Raw genomic sequence first — 19476 nt, forward strand, 5'->3', positions numbered from 1 at the left:
GCCCGGTGAGATAAGCCAGATCCTGTATGATTGCCCTTATACGAGGGACTTGGGGTCATCAAAACCAGAGACAAAAAGTGTGGCAGTGGGTGCTCCCCAGCGCTCCCCTTCTCCCCTGGAGGCAGGGGATGAGGAATCCGTGCCCCATGGGGACAGTTTCCATGTTGCAAGAGGAAGAGAGCTGGCGACGGAGGGTGGGAATGGCCGCACAACACCATGGCTGTGCGTACCACCACGGAGCTGGGCACTAACAGCAGGAACTTTGTGCTGCAACAGTTTACTGTAATTAAATGTACGTGTAACAAATGACACCATAAACAAAGGTGGAAATAAGCCATAAAGATTTTTTCAAAACATTTATTTGACAAAGGACCCATATTCAGATTAATATATAAAGAAATACTATAAAATCTTTTTTAAAAACAGAAAAAGAATATGAATACGCCGCTAATTTCAAACAGTGCCAGAGAGCCCACAGTGGGCCACTCGGCCTAGCTCATCATCAGCAAAATGCAAAGTAAACCAAGGTGCCCTTCCACTGGAATGGAATGGAAAATTCAAGTCTGATGGCACCAGGTGCCAGAGAGGAGGGGTGACCAGAGCCTGCGTGGGAGTGGCCATGGCCAACAGCATCTAGCCACCTATCACCCAGCCCTCCATGGCCAGGCCCCCCCAACCCCCACACGGGCTCAAGGGGCCCTCGCGAGAGCGTGTACCCAGGCTCCACACAGAGGAGAGGGTTTCCTGCTTCCCACTGGCTGTCCACGGGCAGCAGACTGGGGGGACCCCAGCACACTGACAGCAGGACACTGTGTTGCAACCAGTACACCAGACCGAGGCCATGAGGGTCGGCCTGGAAAGTGCCAGGCAGCGTGTGCAAGGGGGCAGGGTAAGACTCCGTGTCAAGTACTAGAACACACACTGATCCCCGGGAGGATCGGGTGCTGCCAAGGAAGGATTCGGGGAAGAAGGGAGGGTTATCAGGCAGGGCACAGGGTTGTTGGGGTGGTGAAACCTGCATGTGACATTATGCGCCTGTCCACAGCCGGCAAATGCACAGCCCAGAGAGTGGCTGCTCATGCACACTGCGAGCCTAACAAGGACGCCTCCACACTGGCCCGTCAGTGTCCCATGGCCTACACCCGTGCGAGCCAGAAGCGCGGGGGCTCTGTGCCTTCCGCTGCACCCTTCTGTGGACCTACAACTGCTCTCAAAGTCAAGACCACTCACTTTTGTAAGGACTCTGGATAAAAGCAAGCAACTCGATCTGTGAATCAACACCTGATCTTTGAAGAAGGAGCCATGAGAGGCCCTTCCCCAGGATCCCCATGAGGGGTGAGACCAGCTCGCATCTGTAAGGTCTTTACAGCCCCACTGGCCACACGGAAGACAGAGTGAAGCCCCCCATGTGCTCTGCAGACACTTGAGGGGCCAGAAAAGGCCCAGACATGCGGTCAAAGCCTGCCTATCCGCAGATCAGTTACCAGGGGAGAGGGAGGGAAGGGGAGAAGGATCGGGGTGGGATTCAGAAAGATTCAGATGTATCTGCATGACTGATGTTCATTTCAACATAAAAAGTCTGATGAAGGAAAGAGAAAAACTGAAATCACATACCTCAAGGTCATCAAGGGAGCGCGTGATACTAAATCTCTTGGATCTTCCAAACGATCTCCGGGCAGAGGTGCGTTGAGAAGTCTGAGTGAGTCCGATGGCCCGCCCAAATTTTGAGCCCTAAACACAAAGAAAAAACAAATCACATTATCTTCCTGGAAAGAGATGCTGAGCTCCACCAGGTGCGCTACCCTGGAGAGAAGAGGGCGCCAGGGAGCAGAGGAGGGCAAGACTGGCACGTTGCCCGGGGCCAATGTCACGCTCTGCAAGTGTCACCACAATAAAAATCCAAAGTTGAAAACAAAAGTCACCCCAGGACGTCCACATATTTGCCCCACCACTGAAGCGCTGCAGCCCGAGGACAACCCCAGCCTCACACCCCATCACCGCCCCATAAGCACACGCAGGGGTCCCACCGCCCCCCCACCCCCAGCCTCCAGAGGCTGCTGCCAAGAGCAAATGAAAAAAACGTGAGGATATCTGGGGAAAAACAAACTGTGGGGAGAGAAACAACTATTAACGTAGAGATTATGCTTTTACATCATTTTATAGGCATTTTTGGAAACTAAGGACTCCTTAGACATTCAGCTGGTGTCTGAAGACCAAACCGATTCAGGTGCATGAAATCATAGGCCATTAAAACATCTTGTTCTTTCTCTGGGAAATGACCAGAATTAATTCCCTGTCATTATGCTGGACACTTCCCCAAATGCGATTTGGGTCCAACAAATAAGGCAGCACATTTTAAATATAAAAAGCACCACAGCTGAAAATCTCTGATTTCCTGGGTACTTGAAATCCCAAGTGACCCATTTCAGGCAGAAAGGAAGTTCGCATGTTTTCTAAAGACTGTGAGGCTCTCCAACTGCTGTAGGCTTTCCTCCTGCCTGAGACCCTAGGGCGCCCCAGGCTTGCGCCCCTGCCTGGGAGAGCTCGGTGGGCTGGGTCTCAACGCCCCATGAACCTCACACACACCCTTGATGCCACCATCCCTCTTTGTCGCCCCGGAGGCACTTGTGCCTAGGCCACGAGGTTGCCTGGGGAAAGAACGCACGCCCAGGACTGCCATCCCCCGACCTTCCCGACATGGACTCCGGGTGCCCTCAGTAACGTGACAGCCTTCCCTTCACCCACCCCTCTGCCCTGCCACCCCCGCCCAGGACCTCAGGCTACAGGGGCCTCCAAGGGAGGACAGTCCTCACCTGCTGAGCACAGCCTCCTGCTTCCTCCCAGCCTCCCCCGGCTTCCTCGCACCCACTACTGCCCCCCACAACCCTGCCTTTGTACTCACACCCAGAACCTGACTTCTCACCTCTGCCCCACCAGCCACTCAGCCTGAACCAAAGCAACAAGCACATAATTTTTAGTCCCTCGACTTTTATTAAGAAGGAATGTAGGTGCCAAGAGCACCTGCCTCGGTTTTCCCAGCGCCCCGGGGCTCTTGGCAGTTGCTTCCCGAGCAGGACCTGGGGCAGCTCTCCAGACTCCCAATCCATCCATCGGCCCTCCTGAGGGGCTACCCAGAGATGGCCCCACGGCAGATGCGGGCTCCTTGAACATTTTACACTCTGGAGGAAAACAGAGGCCCCTGGAGGCTAGGAGGCAGACCACAAGCCCAGCACCAGGCAGAAGACGCATGCCAGGACAGCTAGAAGGGACCAGGCTGACAGGAGCGGAGATGAGGCTGAATGCAGAAGGGGGATGCATGGGCAAGGCCGTGCTGGAAACCAGCAGGGGATCTGAGCAAAGTCAACTGACCTAGTGGGCAAGCTGAGTGAAGGGCAACCTGTGTGCAGCTGTGAGCAGAAAGAACCCAACAGAGCAAAGGCCAGAAGCAGGGACAGCAAAGGGGGTCTGTCTGGGGAGGGAGAGGAGAGGGAAGAGGGAGGGAAAGAGAGCAGGAGAGGGAGGGAAGGGGAAAGGGAAGAGGGAGGGACAGGGAGAGGGAGCGGAGAAAGACAGAGGAAGGAACTGTCTCAGGAACAGGAAAATCTGTAGGCTTGAAGAAAAGGCAGGGGCAGCCCAGGGTCCCTGTCCCAGATGCACTCTGGCCTCCACCAGCAGCACAGGGGTGCTGAGAACTGGTAACAGAACATCCCACTAAGCTCATCAAATGCTAATATCCCAACAAGAGTTCAAAGAGGACCCATGCTGGCAGGCTTCCTGTGCAGGGATGCAGGGCACTCCCTTCGCTGGGACCCTTCCACACAGTAGGTGAGGCTGGGTCCCTGCTGTCCAGACTCTTCCAGGTGCCTGGGTCTCCGCCCTTCTGACCTCCACCCCAGGCCACCTGTTTTAAGAGGCTACCTCAAACTGTGCTGCCTTAGGGGCTGTCCTGGGGTCCCCTCCATGGGGTCCCCCTCAGAGGCTGCACTCTTCTCCTCCCCACCCATTAGCACAAACTCCTCCAGAAGCAGGGCCCTCAGTCTTCTGAACACCTACGGCCCAGCATAGTGCTGGGAGAAAGACAGAGGACAACCTGTCCAAGAGACCTAAGTGCCCAGCAACAGGGAGCCCGTTGCTCTGAGCCAAGGGAAGCGAGGCAGCCATCCAAATTAAATGCCTTTGCTACAGCCGAAGTCGCACTATGGGAAATGCTCTTAGTCAGTTCTGAAGCCAAAGAGGGCTCTGAACATGCACAAGATGACCCCGTTGCACAAATCGTGTGTTTGCGATTCTGCATTTTTATTTGCAGGGAGGGGTAACAAGCACACAGCTTCCACAGTGTCACTAGGCTGGCCTGGCCATGCAGCACTGGAACACGCCAGAACCCCCAGCCACCAACAGGAGTGAATGTAGGTGGCTGACACTGTGGGCTTGAACATGGGAAGGAGACAGCAGACGGAGCATGCTATCACGGTCACATGGCCATGGCCGTGGTCCAGTATCGGTGGTAGACTCCGTCTTGCCCCAGCTCCGGGCATGGGGAGCACCGCCTGACCACTGGCAGCCACACCGGAGATGGAGCCGAGGCTGGGGCATGCAGCCTGGCTTCCAGAAGAACCGGAGGGCCCTCCCGTGCACCTGCCCCCACGTAGGATGTGGGAGAAACAACCCACCTGACTCCCATCACCTCAGACCATGAGCAAGGGGCCTCTCAGGGAGCCTGAGAAGTGTCGTTCTCTCCAGGGTGGAAACAGGGAGAGGGCAGAACCCCATGGCCCTCCACCACTCGGCACTGGTGCTGAACTATCCCATGGAACCACTGCGTCAGGGGCTCATGTCACCACAGGCCGTGACCCAGAGCAGCCAGTCCAACCCTCTCAATCTCACAGCAGAACATGGAGGCCAGAGAGGCGCCCGCTCACAGTCACCCAGCGGGGACTGGCCTGTCACTTCTTAGTTACAATTAGAACCAGAAACTCCGAACGCTGAGAGTCTCGACGGCAGGTCATCAGTCACGGGGGGCCAGGCTGTGCCTGTCTTACTCACGTCATGCCCCCACCCCTCCCGCAGATCCCAGCACACAATAGGTGCTCAGTCAGCACTTCCTGAAAAAATGGATGCTAACAAAGAAGACCTTAGCTCAAAACAGAGACCAGATCATCTGGAGGTTTTTCTAAAATGCGGGAACGTAGAGAATTTAAGAAGTAAGACTTCCAGCTGATATACTGCTCCTGGTGTGTGACAGCGTCTAGTCAGAAAGCAAGACCACTCCAGTGGTTTTCACAAGGAGAACCCCCTGGAAAGAACAGTGAACCAGGCATCAGAGACACGGGAAGGCAAACAGAGGCTCTAAGAGGTCTGGAGATAGCCACCGTGGGAGGTGGCTATATCCTGGGACTGGGACAAGGACACCAAGAGGGAGGGAGAGATATAAACTCAGTGGCCAAATGAGGACCCAGACCTGGGAAGAGGTAGGGCCATGCTGGTGTCTGAGGGGCCAGGAGACAGCCCCCAGGGAGGGGGGGAGCCCAAAACTGAGCTAAGGGTCTACAGGGGGAAGAACTGCCCACTCACTGAGGTGAGAAGTGTTGCCGTGGCAACAAGGAGAGAGCAGACAGGGAGGAACGGGGCCCTCCCCCTCCCTTCTGTCCACTCCCAGTGCCCCTGGGGGCAGAGCCTGGTGACGACCCAGCTGGCCATGGGTAGGGGACACAGACACCAACATCCAGGAGCTGATTGCAGAAGGGAGGCTCTAAAAGTAAATCTAATTAAAGATACTTATAAAGGAAGTCATAAATTTTTACAAAGAAAACAAAGCTAAAATAAATGGAGAGAAATACCATTTTCATGGATAGGAAGACTGAATATTCTAAACATTTCAGTTCTCCCAAATCGGTCTACAGAAGAAAGTACGATTGCAACAAAAATGTTGGTAGCATTTTTGGACAATTTACAAACTTACTGTGAAAATCTACATAAAAGAGCAAGGCTCAGCATAGCCAAGATAAGGTAAGGAGATCCAGCATATCAGATATGAAGACTCATTACTGAGCTGCAAATATAAAAGGAAAGTATCATTGGAGGTGTGGACGGTGGGGAGTAGAGCCCTGAGAAGCAGACGCACACACATGTGAACACGTGACGTACACGGGCACAGCTGAGCCATATGGCAGGATGAATTTTGTGCTCTAACAAGAGTAGCAGCTCCAAAGTCATCCCAAGAGAGAAAAAATTAATTTGCCAATCACCTTATTCCACTCATAAAGATCAACTGCAAACATTTTTAAGAAAAATAAAAAATTTAAAAAAAAAAAAACCAGAGAGGGCACCTGGGTGGCTCAGTCGGTTAAGCATCTGCCTTCGGCTCAGGTCATAATCCCAGGGTCCTGGGATCAAGCCCCACATCGGGCTCCCTACTAAGTGAGGAGCCAGCTTCTCCCTCTGACCTTTACCCCACTTGTGGTCTCTCTCTCTCTCTCAAGTAAATAAATAAAATATTTAAAAAAAGAAAAGAAAAGGGAGAGGGAGAATCTTCCTGACCTCAGGTTAATGATGAATGTGTTATATCAACACTGCAAATCATAAGGAAAAGACTGACAAGATGGTTGACATGAAGGTCAAGAACTTCTGTTCAGGGGTGCCTGGGTGGCTCAGTGTGTTAAAGCCTCTGCCTTCGGCTTAGGTCATGATCCCGGGGTCCTGGGATCAAGCTCCACATCAGGCTCTCTGCTCAGCAAGGAGCCTGCTTCCCTTCCTCTCTTTGCCTGCCTCTCTGCCTACTTGTGATCTGTCAAATAAATAAATAAAATCTTTAAAAAAAAAAAAAAAAGAACTTCTGTTTGTGGAGACCCCACAAAGCAAGTGAATAACACAAGCCATGAACTGTGTACATGCAATGCCATCAGCACAGGGTCAACAGCCAGGATCTAGAATTCCAACAGGTCAAGAAGAGACAACCCAAGAGAAAAGTGGGCATCAGCTTAAGCAGGTGCCTCAACAATGAGGAATATGCCTCTCCAGGAGCAAAGCCACAGTGCACTCTCATGTCTCACTGCTAGACCGGTGAAAACTCAAGAAGCTTGGCCAGGCCAAGTGCTGGCGAAGACATGCAGCAGCGGTCTAGGCACTCACAGTAGTGGTGTGGGACTGTCGGGAAACTGAGGCATGGGACCTGAACCCACAGTCTCCCGGTCTTGGACTGGTGATTGGGTTATAGGGGAACAGGCACGGTAAACTCCAGGAGAAATTTGCCTGCCAAGGGTAAGTCCTCACATTTCAGAGGTGGGGCTGGAACATGTCTGGGGAGAACCTATCAGGCCTCCACTCCCAGAGACATTTATCTACACTGCAAAGGGTAGAAGGGGAAACCCAGGGTTCACCCCTCTGTCTCAAAGGATACTTGCTTAAAGAGCCAGGGATTCTCTCCCCTCTCAAGGGAGGATAGAGGAGGGTACAACCTGTGTATAAGCGCCCCAATTCCCATTTACAGGGCTTCTTCCATGCTGGTGCACAGGGTGATCCCTGACATGACTGTCCCTGCAATGGGCCAGAGGCAAGGACTAAGCACCGGGAACAGTGTGCTTGTCATAGATCAGTAATCCAATCTGTCCCTGCTCCAGAGACCTGCTATTTCTAGTCAATACAAACAAATACAGATATGAAAAACTCAGCACTGGCCGTTACCTGCAAAGATGGACACGTACTGCCACGGACCAGCCATTCCACCGTGGACAGACCCCGGGAAACCCCGTCATACACACAGCTCGAGATGGAGATGGATGCAGGGTGTCCCCAAGAGCAGATCCCACCATTCCTTCTACGGCTCGGGGGAGTGTGTAGGAGGGAGAAAGCGTGTGTGTGTGTGTGTGTGTGCACACACCGTGAAAATAAATGAGTGGCAGCCGCACACAGTGTCGTGGGTAAATCTGGGAAATGACACCAGACAAGTGATAAGGCATCTTCACAAAGCTGAGAAAGAAGCACGAGGACAGAACAGGTGACCGTGCGGGACTCGAAGGCTCCTGACTCTGGCAGGAACATGGTGGCCACTTAGCTCTGAACACTCGCTTTGCCTGGAAACCACAGGAAATCTCAGCAGGATAGTCAGCAGGGGGCGCTCTGTGTCTGTCCCTTTATTCCCAAGGCCTCCCTGAGCTCCCCAGCCCTGGGCCCTCCCAGCAGTGCTGGAGAGGGGACCGCCCCTGGCCCCCAGCTGCCAGGCCAGGGTCGTGTGTCGCTGAGAGCCTCCTTTCCTCATGATCTGGGGCAGAGAGGGATGCCACGTTGCTCAGCATTGTTTCCACAGGGTCACGAGTAAAGCTCTCTTTGCAGAGGGACTGAAATCCCGGGGCCTTTGCCCTGGCCTTTTTAGGAGTCTCCAGGTTTTTTTTTACGATCTATTTTAAAACTTCCTCTCATTGTACTAGAAGAAGCACAGAGCCATTCATGGGACGCAGAATGCTCCCTGCGCGATGGGTGAGGAGCCTTTTGCTGACTGGGCCACAGAAACACAGACGCCGCCTTCCGGGGCCGGGCCTTACTTCACTCTTATTCAAAGAATTCAGAAAAATAATTTTTTTCTCCCAAGGGATTGTTTTTAGCAAGTAAAATATGTTCCTATTCCCTTAATAAAAAATTGAAGTACAAGAAGATAAAACTAAAATGTCCTAGACGGTCCCCAGATTTCCCTTACCTGCCCCCCCACCCCCGCTGCAGTAACTATGAGTTGGGGGTGTTTCCTTTGAATTTGTTCTAGATACTTATATATAAACATATGTGCACTTTAAAACATACAGGTTTACTTGAGGGGTGCTGAAATTTTTACACAAAAATGGGAATATATTAAATATAGGTATTTGGGGGATCATTTTCTCTCTTTTTTTTTTTTTTTGGAAGATTTTATTTATTTATTTGACAGAGAGACAGTGAGAGAGGGAACACCCCCAAGTAGGGGAAGAGAAAGAGGAGGAAGCAGGCTCCCTCCTGGGCAGAGAGCCCGATGTGGGACTCGATCCCAGGACCTTGGGATCATGACCTGAGCTGAAGGCAGACGCTTAACTGACTGAGTCACCCAGGCGCCCCAGGACTGCTCTCTCTTCACCTCTACTGTGGAACTGTGTATGCACACGTGGCTGAATGGCTCACTGCAACATGGGTGGCCTCCCTGCTGCAGGGGCCGCCCTGTGACCCACCTGACCCACATGGCATGGCAGACATGGGAACATAGCGGGGGCCATGACACTGAAGCAAGGGTGTGACGCTCTCTTGTCCTTCAGGGTCAGGTCCAGCAGGTGGAGGAGGAGAACAGAAGGAACCCAGAGCTCCAGAGGGGCGGCGCGTGCACCAGCCAGCTAGGGACGCAGTAGTCTCCGGGGCTTAGGCCACTGGTGCCATCTTGCTGTGACCCTGCGCTAAAACCTACACTACTTTTAAATGAGCACACTATGGTATTTTTCCAGCACTTTCTCATCGTATTCAATCAGAAAGGTAATTATTAGGCGCCCACCAACACTGCCGGGTTGGAAGTGACTCTCTCCAGAAAGTTTACCCCACTGACAGGCAAGTGTCCCCAGGGCACCGGTCCTCAAACGCCATGGTTTCAGGATGCCTGCACCCCCTTACAAATTACTGAGAGCCCCAAAGAGCTTTTGTCTCTGTGGGTTCCATCTACTGATGTGTTCATATGAAAAAGGAAACTGAGGAATTGAAAAATATTTCTTAATTCATTTCAAAATAGCAAATCCCTTGGATGGTATCATAATGAACCTACTTTCATTTCACAATTTTCCAAAATCCACTATGTGCCACGTTTCAGAATGTGGATTTTGCTACTTACCTAGATATTTTAATTAATATCATTCTTAGGATATAAGTTTTCAAAGATGCAGAATTCCATATTCTAGATTCAAAATAAATGGAATGGAATCACTTTTGATGCTACAGACAGCATTTCAAGGTCTTGCACGTTTCTCTCTCACATGGGTCATGGGCTCCCTTCTATATCTACCAGCTACAGACACCAGCAAAAAGAAAAGCAGAATAAACAAAGTCAGCAACCATCCGCAGGGGCCTCTCTTAGGCTCCGATCCCCAGGAACTCCCTCCTCCTGCTGGCCTCCTACTTCCTCCGGCCTCCCCAGGCCTCCCCAGACCAGAACATTCTGTGCCCCAGGGCTGGCGCTCCGCTGTTAGCAGGATTGGGAGTGACATTCCCTGTGGCCTGCTGGCTTTCAGGCTTCCCCAAGAGTGGGGCTCCCCAGGCCAGGATCTGGACTGAGATTGGGTGCAGAGGATGAGGACGCAGCGACAAAAGCAGGGGCCGAGGCTGACCGAGGACAGTAGGCCGTGTGCAGGAGCATGCAAGCAGTAATTGGACAGGAGCGGCGTGTGGGAGCCGTCGTCGGCGCACAGAGACAAGGAAAGGCCATCTTGGGGTTGGGGAAGTGTGTGCCCCTCACCTGGGGAGGAGGAGCCAGGGGGCCATCCAGGCCAGTGCTGCCCCACCATCCCAAGAAAGAGCCCTCAGGCACAGGTGGCCAAGACTAGCTCCAGGACAGCTAGGCGCTGAGATGCGTCTGGGGGTAGGCAAAGCTCAAAGCCAAAGCCTGATGGAAGCTCTGCCAGCAGCATGGGGGAGGGAGGGGTCAAGGTCAAACAGGAGCTGGTTCTGGGTTTGGATGTCTTCCAGGTGGTGTGTGAGTGCTGTGCCATTTTCTCGGGGATGGCCATCCAGTTTCTGCTCTGTCTCCAGAGGAGCAGCGGTGGCAGGGGCCTCCTGGCCTTGGGGAGTGGCCTCTGAGCTCTCCCTGCCTCTCCCCTACTGGCCTCTATCCTGCCCATGCTGCGGGGCCTGCCCCAGGGTCCCCGAGGGCTCTCCCTCCTAGTAGCTTCCCACTTTAGGCCTACTTAGCACTTTCCCAGCTGTTTCCCTGCTCGGATCCTGGTATGTTTTTGGTCCCCGAACTGCGGCCCCACTGAGACTGCCTGAGTTTGTGTAAAGCAAGGCACTGAAGCTGCCACTACCACGGACAGGAATGGGAGTAACCCGGGATGCCTCCGCTGCTCCCCTCCACCCTTCCCAATGCCTCCCCCTCCTCTTCCCGTTTCTGGCCACTTCCCACATTCCTCCCAGCCAGTCCTCCTCATCCCCACAAGCCTGCAGGAGGGACACCAGGAGACCAGCTCACAACCTCTGGAAACTTCCGCTGCTCCAGCAAGGGAAGCTGCGGGATCAGGCTGAGCTAAACCAGGAGAACCCATGAGGCAAAGTAAAAAGTAACTGATGATTTTCAAGAGTTATAGCAAGAACCATTCCCAGCTACTTGTGAATAAAGATAAAGATGCCTGGCCGGACAGCTCATAGACTCCCAACCTGGGTCCGCAGCACCCTGGTGAGAACCCTACTGTTATGTCCTGACAAGAGAGAGGCCACCGCTCTGTTGCAGCCTAAGTCTCAACAGCCAGGTCCTCCTTCTCACGACACTTGTGTTCAAGGTGAAAGGACATCAGAAAGAAGCCTGAGACCCTCACAAATACAGTCACTGATCTCTGACAAAGGAACAAAGGCAACACAAGGGAGCAAAGACAGCATCTTCAACAGACGGCTCTGAAGCCACAGGACGGTCCCATGCAGAAAACTAAATCTAGCCAGGACCCCGACACCAGCAGGTGCTGGCCAAGACGCCGAGCCACGGGAGCTCCCATCCACAGTGCCGGGAATGCAGAAGACGGCTGGTTGGTTTCTTACAAAACTGGGCACTCACCATCCGATCCAGCCATGAAGCTGCTTGGCATTTACCGCAGGAGCCGAGAGCTCATGGACGCACAAAAACCCGCACACAGATGTTAACAGCACCTCTCTCTCTGTAATCCCCCGAACTCCGGAGTAACTAACATGTCCTTAGCAGATGACGGATGAATCCGTGGTGGTCCCTCCAGGTGGAGGAGTGTTACCCGGCACTAAACAGAAGCCGGCTCTTGAGCCCGGAGGAGACCTGGAGGAGCTGGGATGCACGTGACAGAGGGAAGGGAGCCGGCAGGGAGAGGCTGCGAGCTGTGTGAGTCTGTCCATGGCATGTCCTGGAAAAGGCAGCACGGCGGGGATGGCAAGGAGATCGGCCGGCGCCAAGGCTGGGGTTTGGGAGGGGGGAGCAGGTGGGGCATGAGGGGGTTCAGGGCAATGAAGCTACTGGGTGTGAAACCATCAGGGTGACCCCCTGTCGTGACACATGCACAGTATGCACAGCACTGAGCGAGACCTGGACATGAGCCATGGACTTGGGGGGATGATAACGTGTCAGCACTGGTCCACTGGTGGGGCTGCGGACAGTGGGGGAGGCTGTCGTGTGTGGGAGCGGTGGGTACGTGGGGAGTCTCTGTGCCTTTTCAGTGTTAATGTAAACCTCAAACTGCTCTAAACAAATTACATCGTTAACAGAAGGAAGAAACCCAAGGTTCAAATTGGGACCCTGCTTAATCCTGTTAAAGCGCAAGCCTTCGTCCTCTGGAGGACTGGCTGCCTCAGCCGCAGGACTGGGCCCACAGCACCCCGCTGAGGAGGTACCCAAGGTCAGAACCCTGGGGGGGCCCTCAGACAGCAGGGTGCCTGGCAGCACAGACAGCTGCCATCCCGCCTGCGCCGCACACACCGCCCAGTCGCCCTCTCCTGCACACCGGCAGGGAGACACGTTTGTAGGATGTGTGTTCAAAGAGACAGTGACTTCTCCCATTTCAGATAACACTTACTGCATTCCAGGCCTTCCCTCCACCACCCATCCCAGGGGACAGGGACACGGGGCGGGGAGGCGCAGGTGCCCGGTGCTGCCCATGCCACAGCCCGGCCTGGTGGGGGTGGCCGGGAAGGACGGGGGCAAGGGCTGCCGCACCGAGAACCCAGGCCACCCGTGGCTTGGCTAAGGACTAAGAGAAGGGGCATGCGAGAGGCCAGAGTGCAGTGTAAGAATGGAGTCAAAAACCCACATGATTACAACTGTTTATAACCTTAGACCCATTAAAATGTGCCCATGGCGGATGACAAGAGGGAAAGCCAGGGGGGCTGTCCCCCCCATCTCGAAATGTTCTTTAATGCACCGTACAGTGAAAACTACCGTGACACGGAAAGGGAATGGGCGTGAACAGAATATTCACCGAGCAGCCCCCCAGCTCTCCTGCCCTCCACCCCGTTGTGAGAACAAAATGTGGATACACACAGAAAAGGTATTTTAAAATCAAGGAAGTCCTCCTAGAAAAAAGTCCCATGGAAACAGCCTGAGCCAGGCACCACTCCCCCTCTCATCGCGTCACTCACACGGCACCCGCCACCCAGCAGCTCAGCCTGCCCATCCCTGCCGTGCCCCCTGTGAGCCAAGTCCTGCAGGCTGACGCCCACCCTTGTCCTCCAAACTGAGTTCCTGGTTGTGGAGGGGTGGGGAGGCAAACGGCCCAAAGAACATAGACGGGATGTAGGTGTTCAGGGCACCGTGTCAAGCGTGGTACCCCCACCATCTGAGACGCACCTGAGGCAAGCAAGAGACCACGAGCCACCAGCCCACTGCTGCGGTTGGCTGGCACTTCCCTCATGGCAGAATTTTCCAGATGAAGGAAACGGAGCAAGGATCCACACCCTGGGAAATTCCCTGTACCAAAGTCAATAGTCTCTGGGCTTCAGGAATTTTCTGCCCTCAGAAGGGTTACGGAAATGGGCTCCATGGGAGCACAGGGACAGCACCTTCCTAGGCCCCCACAGCAGCTCAAGAGGCAGGAGGGCGGGAGGAGGGCCTTGGCCTGGCTGTGAGAAGTGATGTCCCTTCCGCCATCACCTGCCCCACCCTGTCATTCTGCCTAGGACACGCAAGAGTGTGGGCGGTGTGCAGAGCCTACGACACATAAGTGGAACACGTCCTGTGACGGCCAGCAGAGGCCCAAGGGCAGCAGGGGAGCCAGGCCTGGACACCTGTCAATCAGCACACGTCATCCCATCACGGATGGACCGGGCTATAACTCCAAGCTCAATTCTGAACCACACTGAGCAGGCTTACCTTTTTGTCCTCCTTTGTCTTTCGAACTTGACGATGGGGCCCGAAGATGTTCTGCATCCCGAAAGCCTTCCTGGACCAGTCCCTCTTTTGGGCACTGAGCGGGAGCTGTGCCAAGCTGCCCTCCAGCCGGTAGCGGTCAGCAGGGATCTTGCTCATGGGCGGAGGCAGCGTGCCGCAGTTAACACTGGACCACCCATCTGTGGAGTCCGTGTACGACTCCTGGTCGCTGGCATGTCCACACTGCCACTCCTGCAAGACGTGGACCGGGAGCCACCGCTGGCCCAAACTACCACTGTGGCCAGCGGTTCCCCTCTTAGAAGGAGGGACGGAGCTCCGCAAGGAGGCCGGGGGAACTTCAGCGTGAGCAGCGGGTCCCAAGTGCTTACTGAAGTCCCGGCCCCTGTCAGCCGGCGGAGCAGCCTCAAACGGACCCCCCACCTCAGTGTCATGGCAGAAGGCCCCGTTCCAGGGGGTGCCCCAGGGCTGGGAGCCCCTGCCGCCCATACCCTCCCAGCCACCATTGCCGGGGCTATGCCTGCTCGAGCTGGCCCCCAGGTCAAGCACCAGCACCCGGCTGCTCCTCTCCTCCTGGTGGAAATTCCCGATGCCACTGTCACTATTGCTGCTGGTACTGGCATTCTGCTGGGCATCTGCGTCCCCATCTGCAAAGGCCCGTGCCCGCACCCCCTCGATCAGCTCGCCCATGTCCCTGTAAAGCACGGAGATGAACTGGAGGACGGGAAGAGATGACGCCGGGAACTCGAGGCAGCCATTGGTGTCGGGGTCAGCTGTGCACTCGAACCCAAACCGCCGGGCGATGCCTTGATGGATTTTGTGGCTGAATAAGTCTGGATCCACCATGAACACGTGGCAGGAGGTCCGCAAGGCACCTTCGTCCTCGTGTGCCAGGCTCCCGTCATCGCCGCTCTGCATGGTCACGAGCCCGAAGAGCCTCCTGTCATCCGGGCACACGGCGCTGAAGGCCAGCTTCTCTGCCGGGTACTCGGCCAGAACGGCAGCCTGGTCAGTACAGAGCTGCACTCGGTCATGCAGGACCCGCATGGTCACAAGGGAGTGGATCTTCTGCTCGGCCCGCAGACGTCGTAGGCAGCCGCGGATGGCCTGCAAGCTGTCTGACTCAAGGTTGCAGCTTGTGGAAGGAAGTTCGATGGAACCCAAGTAGCCGACGACCATGGCGATGTTCAAAATACTGGCATCCAACGCAAAATCTTCATGGTTCTCAGGTCCGATGCTGAAAACGGAATCATCGTTAATGACTTTGGATACTTCCTCCTTAGAAAGCAGGCTGGGATTTGGGTGACTTACACTTTCACGTCCAAGGTCAAAGTGCGCCGCAGCTGACTCAGAAAGGGATCTCTGTTTCAGTTTCAAGGGCTCTGAAGTGCTTGTGCGAAGACTAGGATTTTCAAAAATCATACTGAAAATGCCACCAGACTGCATCTCTTCAACCACTCTCTCTGCTCTGTTGATACCCAAGGCTTTGGAATCAAGCTTGGGCTTCAGCCAGCCTTTGCCATCATAAAACCCAATCTCTTCGTCACTGGAGCAGGACTCCAGGTGGCCGAGGCCTTCACCAATCACCATGTGCAGGACGCCGGAACATTTCCCAATCAATTTCACCACATCCTCATGGGACGCTTTCTTCACGTTGATCTCGTTGACAGCGAATATCTGATCACCAGCACGGAGACCCACAAAATCTGCGGGGCTCCCTCTCATGACACAGCTGAGCACACAAGGCGCCTGGCCAGAAAGGGTAAATCCGTAGCCCGCTCTTCCTCTGGCCACCTCCACGCTCCTCAATCGAGGGGGCGCCGGCCCATGAAGCGGACGGTCCACCATGTCCCCTGCCCTATACATCTCTATGAACTCGCAAGACCAAGGGCATCATTCTTTACTCCAAGGGTTCCATCGTTCAGGAAAGGCTGGGCACTGCCGTCCTTTTTCTTGAAATAATGTCCTAAGGAAGGAAATACATAGTTTGTTATTAAAGAGCCTGTATTTCTATTGCTTATGCAGAGTACCTAAATGTAAGAAGAGAACTCATCACAAAAACCATGACAGGAAGTCTCCGGTTACCATATGAATGTCGAAGTGAAGGAGAAGCAGTTTCTAGATACAATCAATCCTGAAGTCAGGCTAAGAAATTTCCCTCCACACTAGACCATGTTTCCCAGAACTGCAGTAAGGCTAATCCCACCTTAGGTTGAGGAATCCAGGACTGTCGCAGAACCTGGCCTGGTTTGCCCGCTTTCTCCTGCCTGTCTGGGCCAAAAGGGAAGACCCCTGGAGACCCTTACCATTCAAAGTGTGGTCCGAGGACCAGCAGCCTGGCAGTGCCCAGGAATGGCCACAACACAGGCTCTCACGCTCCTCTGCTGACCCAGCACATCACAGTCTGCACTTGAACCCGAGAGGCAGAGACAGAGCAAGAAGCAGGGCTGGCCATTGACTCGATATAGAAAGGCGCCTCTTTGATCACAAACCCCTCCTTCACAAGCAGCTCTCCCTCAAGAAAGAGTCAGCTTATATTCTCTCATATTCCAACTCCCTCCCTCGATTACTGTCTTCTGAGCAAGGTACCATGTGGGGAAAATGCAAGAGTCTGAACCTGCCTCAGTCAACCTCAGAGGCCACTGGACAGAAGAGATAAGCCAGCAAAGAGACCAAAGGAATATACTTAATTGTTCCAGGGGATGACTTCATCATTAAAAGTACTGGTTGTCAGCGAACCTGTGTCAGGGTCCCAGACCAGCCCAGGTCCGCTGACTCCCGAGGACACAGGGGATGTAGCAGGTAGTCGTGCTCACAGCTGGGGGTTTATCCCAATGAACACAGATGAGGCAAAATCAGCGAGTGAACAGGTACAGGGTGGGAGGCTTTGGGGGGGATGAAGTCCAAAGGAAACAGGCGCCAGCTGCCAGCATCCTCTCCTGGGAAGTTAGGTGGGACGCGCGCGCTCTGTTCCCAGCAGTGCTGAGTGACAACACATATGGGGTCCCGTCCCCCGGGGAAGCTCATGAGACGTGGAGCAGGGCTCTCGCCCGGGCTGGTCCCACAGGCCCCTCTCTCTGGCTCAGCCCCAACTACAGACCCCCAAGAGGAAGGAGTGTCGGCGCCGACAGCAGCACTGGTGCGCACGGGGCTGGGAGCACAGCTGAGGACCCAAGAAGGCTCCCGATAGCAGACACCTGCCCAGGGTCAGTGCTGCACGGGCCTCTCCAGCAGAGCTCCTGTGGCACAAAGCCCTTCAAAGATCACTTTAAAAAACAATATAATAGGAGACACCTGGGTCGCTCAGCTGGTTAAGCACCTACCTTTGGCTCAGGTGTCCCAGGTTCAAGTCCCACATCGGGCTCCTTGCTCAGCGGGGAGTTTGCTTCTCCCTCTGACCCACCCCCCCTCATGCACTCTCTCTTTTCAAATAAATAAATATAACCTTAAGAAAAAAAAAAAACAGAATATAGTAAATCATGTTGTGAAGAGCCAAAATACAGAGATCATGTTAAGGAGTGTACTTTTTTAAGTAATTGTTTTAAAGTTGTTAGGAGATATTCTTCGTCCTGGGAAAGGTCTGCAGTAACAGAAGCCTAATTCCAAGTATTGCACAGCCACGCACGAGAGAAGGAGCTGGAGGGACTGAAGGGTATGCTCGAGGGTGACCCTGCTGGCGGACACAGGGACACAGAGGACACAGTGTGCAGCGTGTGGGTTTGAATAAAACCATCCAGATAGTAAGACTGATAAAAGAACAATTTATTTCTAAACTATCATACTATTTAATACCTATGTGGTAATTCGGGAATCATTTAAGTATGATGACTAGACATTTAACTACTTGATATTCATCATTAAAAATATATATATTACAGTTGGCCAAGAATAGCGTTTGCGGGTCTCCTCACTGGGGCTTTTCCAAGCTGCATGGTGCACCCCCGCCAAATATGCCTCATCCTTACCCCCACCCCCCACCAGGGAACTGGGAAGGAGCCAGAGACCTCACGGCCATGGTCAACTGCAGGCTCCCGACATGGGAGGTCACCCTGGATGATACAGGCAGGCCCAGGGGACTGGCAGGAGGGCCAGAGTCAGAGAGAAGCAGAGACCAGAGGCTGTGAAGGTAGAGGAAGGGCCACAGAGCTCGCAAATGGGGCTTCTCTAGAAGCCACAAAAGGCAAGGAGACAGACAATCCCCTGGAGCCTCCAGAAGGAACGGCCTACTGGTAAGGAGAGGGCACAAGGGTGCAGGAAACAGCACACTGGGGCTGTCACTGCACCTGCCCTTGCCGGCCATCACTGTGACCCCTCCCATGACAGAGGTTGGCCCTGCAGCACTGCTCTGGTAACAGAAAACCGCCTGGTTGACTCCACCAGCCAACAGGAGCTACCTCTATAAAAGAAAGGATTTCCCAATTGTATATGCAAAATTATTTTGTAATTCATCCAAACACTAGAGTCCCCGCACCTATGATATAACACAGAGTAACAGTCTTCTGCATTTTGGCTTGCACCAAAAAAAAAAAAAAATTGTTTCTAATTCATGTAAGTAGTATTTTAATACCTATAACCATGTGTTATGAGTTCAGTCTACAAGTGAATTTTTCCTTAAACTGCATCAGTTAATAGTAAAATGAGCAGGCAGTGAAATTCAGAAAAAGCACAGGGCACAGTTTCCAGCACCCACCCCCAACCCCTGCCTAGGCTTTCTCCCAATCTGAGCTGCTGAAGTGCCAGTTCCTAGGTGCCTTTCCTCCACCACGAAAACTCTGGGTGAGTAGGTCTGAGCCACCTGCTCTGACAAAGTCCCTGCCCCCACCCCCCGCCACCAGGTGCGTCTGACAGGTGCCAGCACCTGGAACGCCCTGCCTGGAGCTCAGTTGCTCTGGGCTGAATGCGTGTGTCTCCCGATCCGTAGGCTGTTGAAATGCCACTCCCCACCCCCAACCAGTGGGACGGTATTTGGAGAGCCTTTGCGAGCGATTAGGTTCAGATGAGATCAGGAGGGTGGGGCCGTCGGGATGGGGGGTTGGAGACTAAGGCCCTCCCAGCCCTCCGCCCCTGCTCTCCGTCGGGTGAGGACAGTGAGGACACAAGAAGGCGGCCACACCGAAGCAGGAGGTGGACAGTGGACCCGTGGGCACCTGGACCTCAGCGTGCCTCCAGCTGCTCAGCAGGGAGTGTCCTGGCAACCCAAGCTAACAAAGACATCCTCTGATCCAGCCTCCCCACAGCTCAGGAAAGGGAAGAGAGTTCAGAAAGAGGTGACACCTGGGTGGCTCAGTGGGTTAAGCCGCTGCCTTCGGCTCAGGTCATGATCTCAGGGTCCTGGGATCAAGTCCCGCGTCGGGCTCTCTGCTCAGCAGGGAGCCTGCTTCCTCCTCTCCCTCTGCCTGCCTCTCTGCCTACTTGTGATCTCTCTCTGT

The 19476-nt window shown here is 54.0% G+C and overlaps 1 protein-coding gene across 3 annotated transcripts in view; it reads right to left on the minus strand.

Annotated features, from left to right (window-relative positions):
* RGS12 (regulator of G protein signaling 12) overlaps positions 1-19476 on the minus strand; it is a 106254-nt gene that overhangs the window by 68519 nt on the left and 18259 nt on the right. For all 3 annotated transcript variants that reach the window (XM_044267880.1, XM_044267881.1, XM_044267882.1), the window contains exons 2-3: positions 14033-16013; positions 1615-1731 (exon numbers count right to left, since the gene is read on the minus strand). In XM_044267880.1, coding sequence (XP_044123815.1) covers positions 1615-1731; positions 14033-15913 — 1998 coding nt within the window. In that variant the 5' untranslated portion in view covers positions 15914-16013. The remainder of the gene's footprint in view (positions 1-1614; positions 1732-14032; positions 16014-19476) is intronic.

The sequence above is a fragment of the Neovison vison genome, chromosome 11 (assembly GCF_020171115.1).
Source record: "Neovison vison isolate M4711 chromosome 11, ASM_NN_V1, whole genome shotgun sequence".
Classification (NCBI taxonomy): Eukaryota; Metazoa; Chordata; class Mammalia; order Carnivora; family Mustelidae; genus Neogale; species Neogale vison.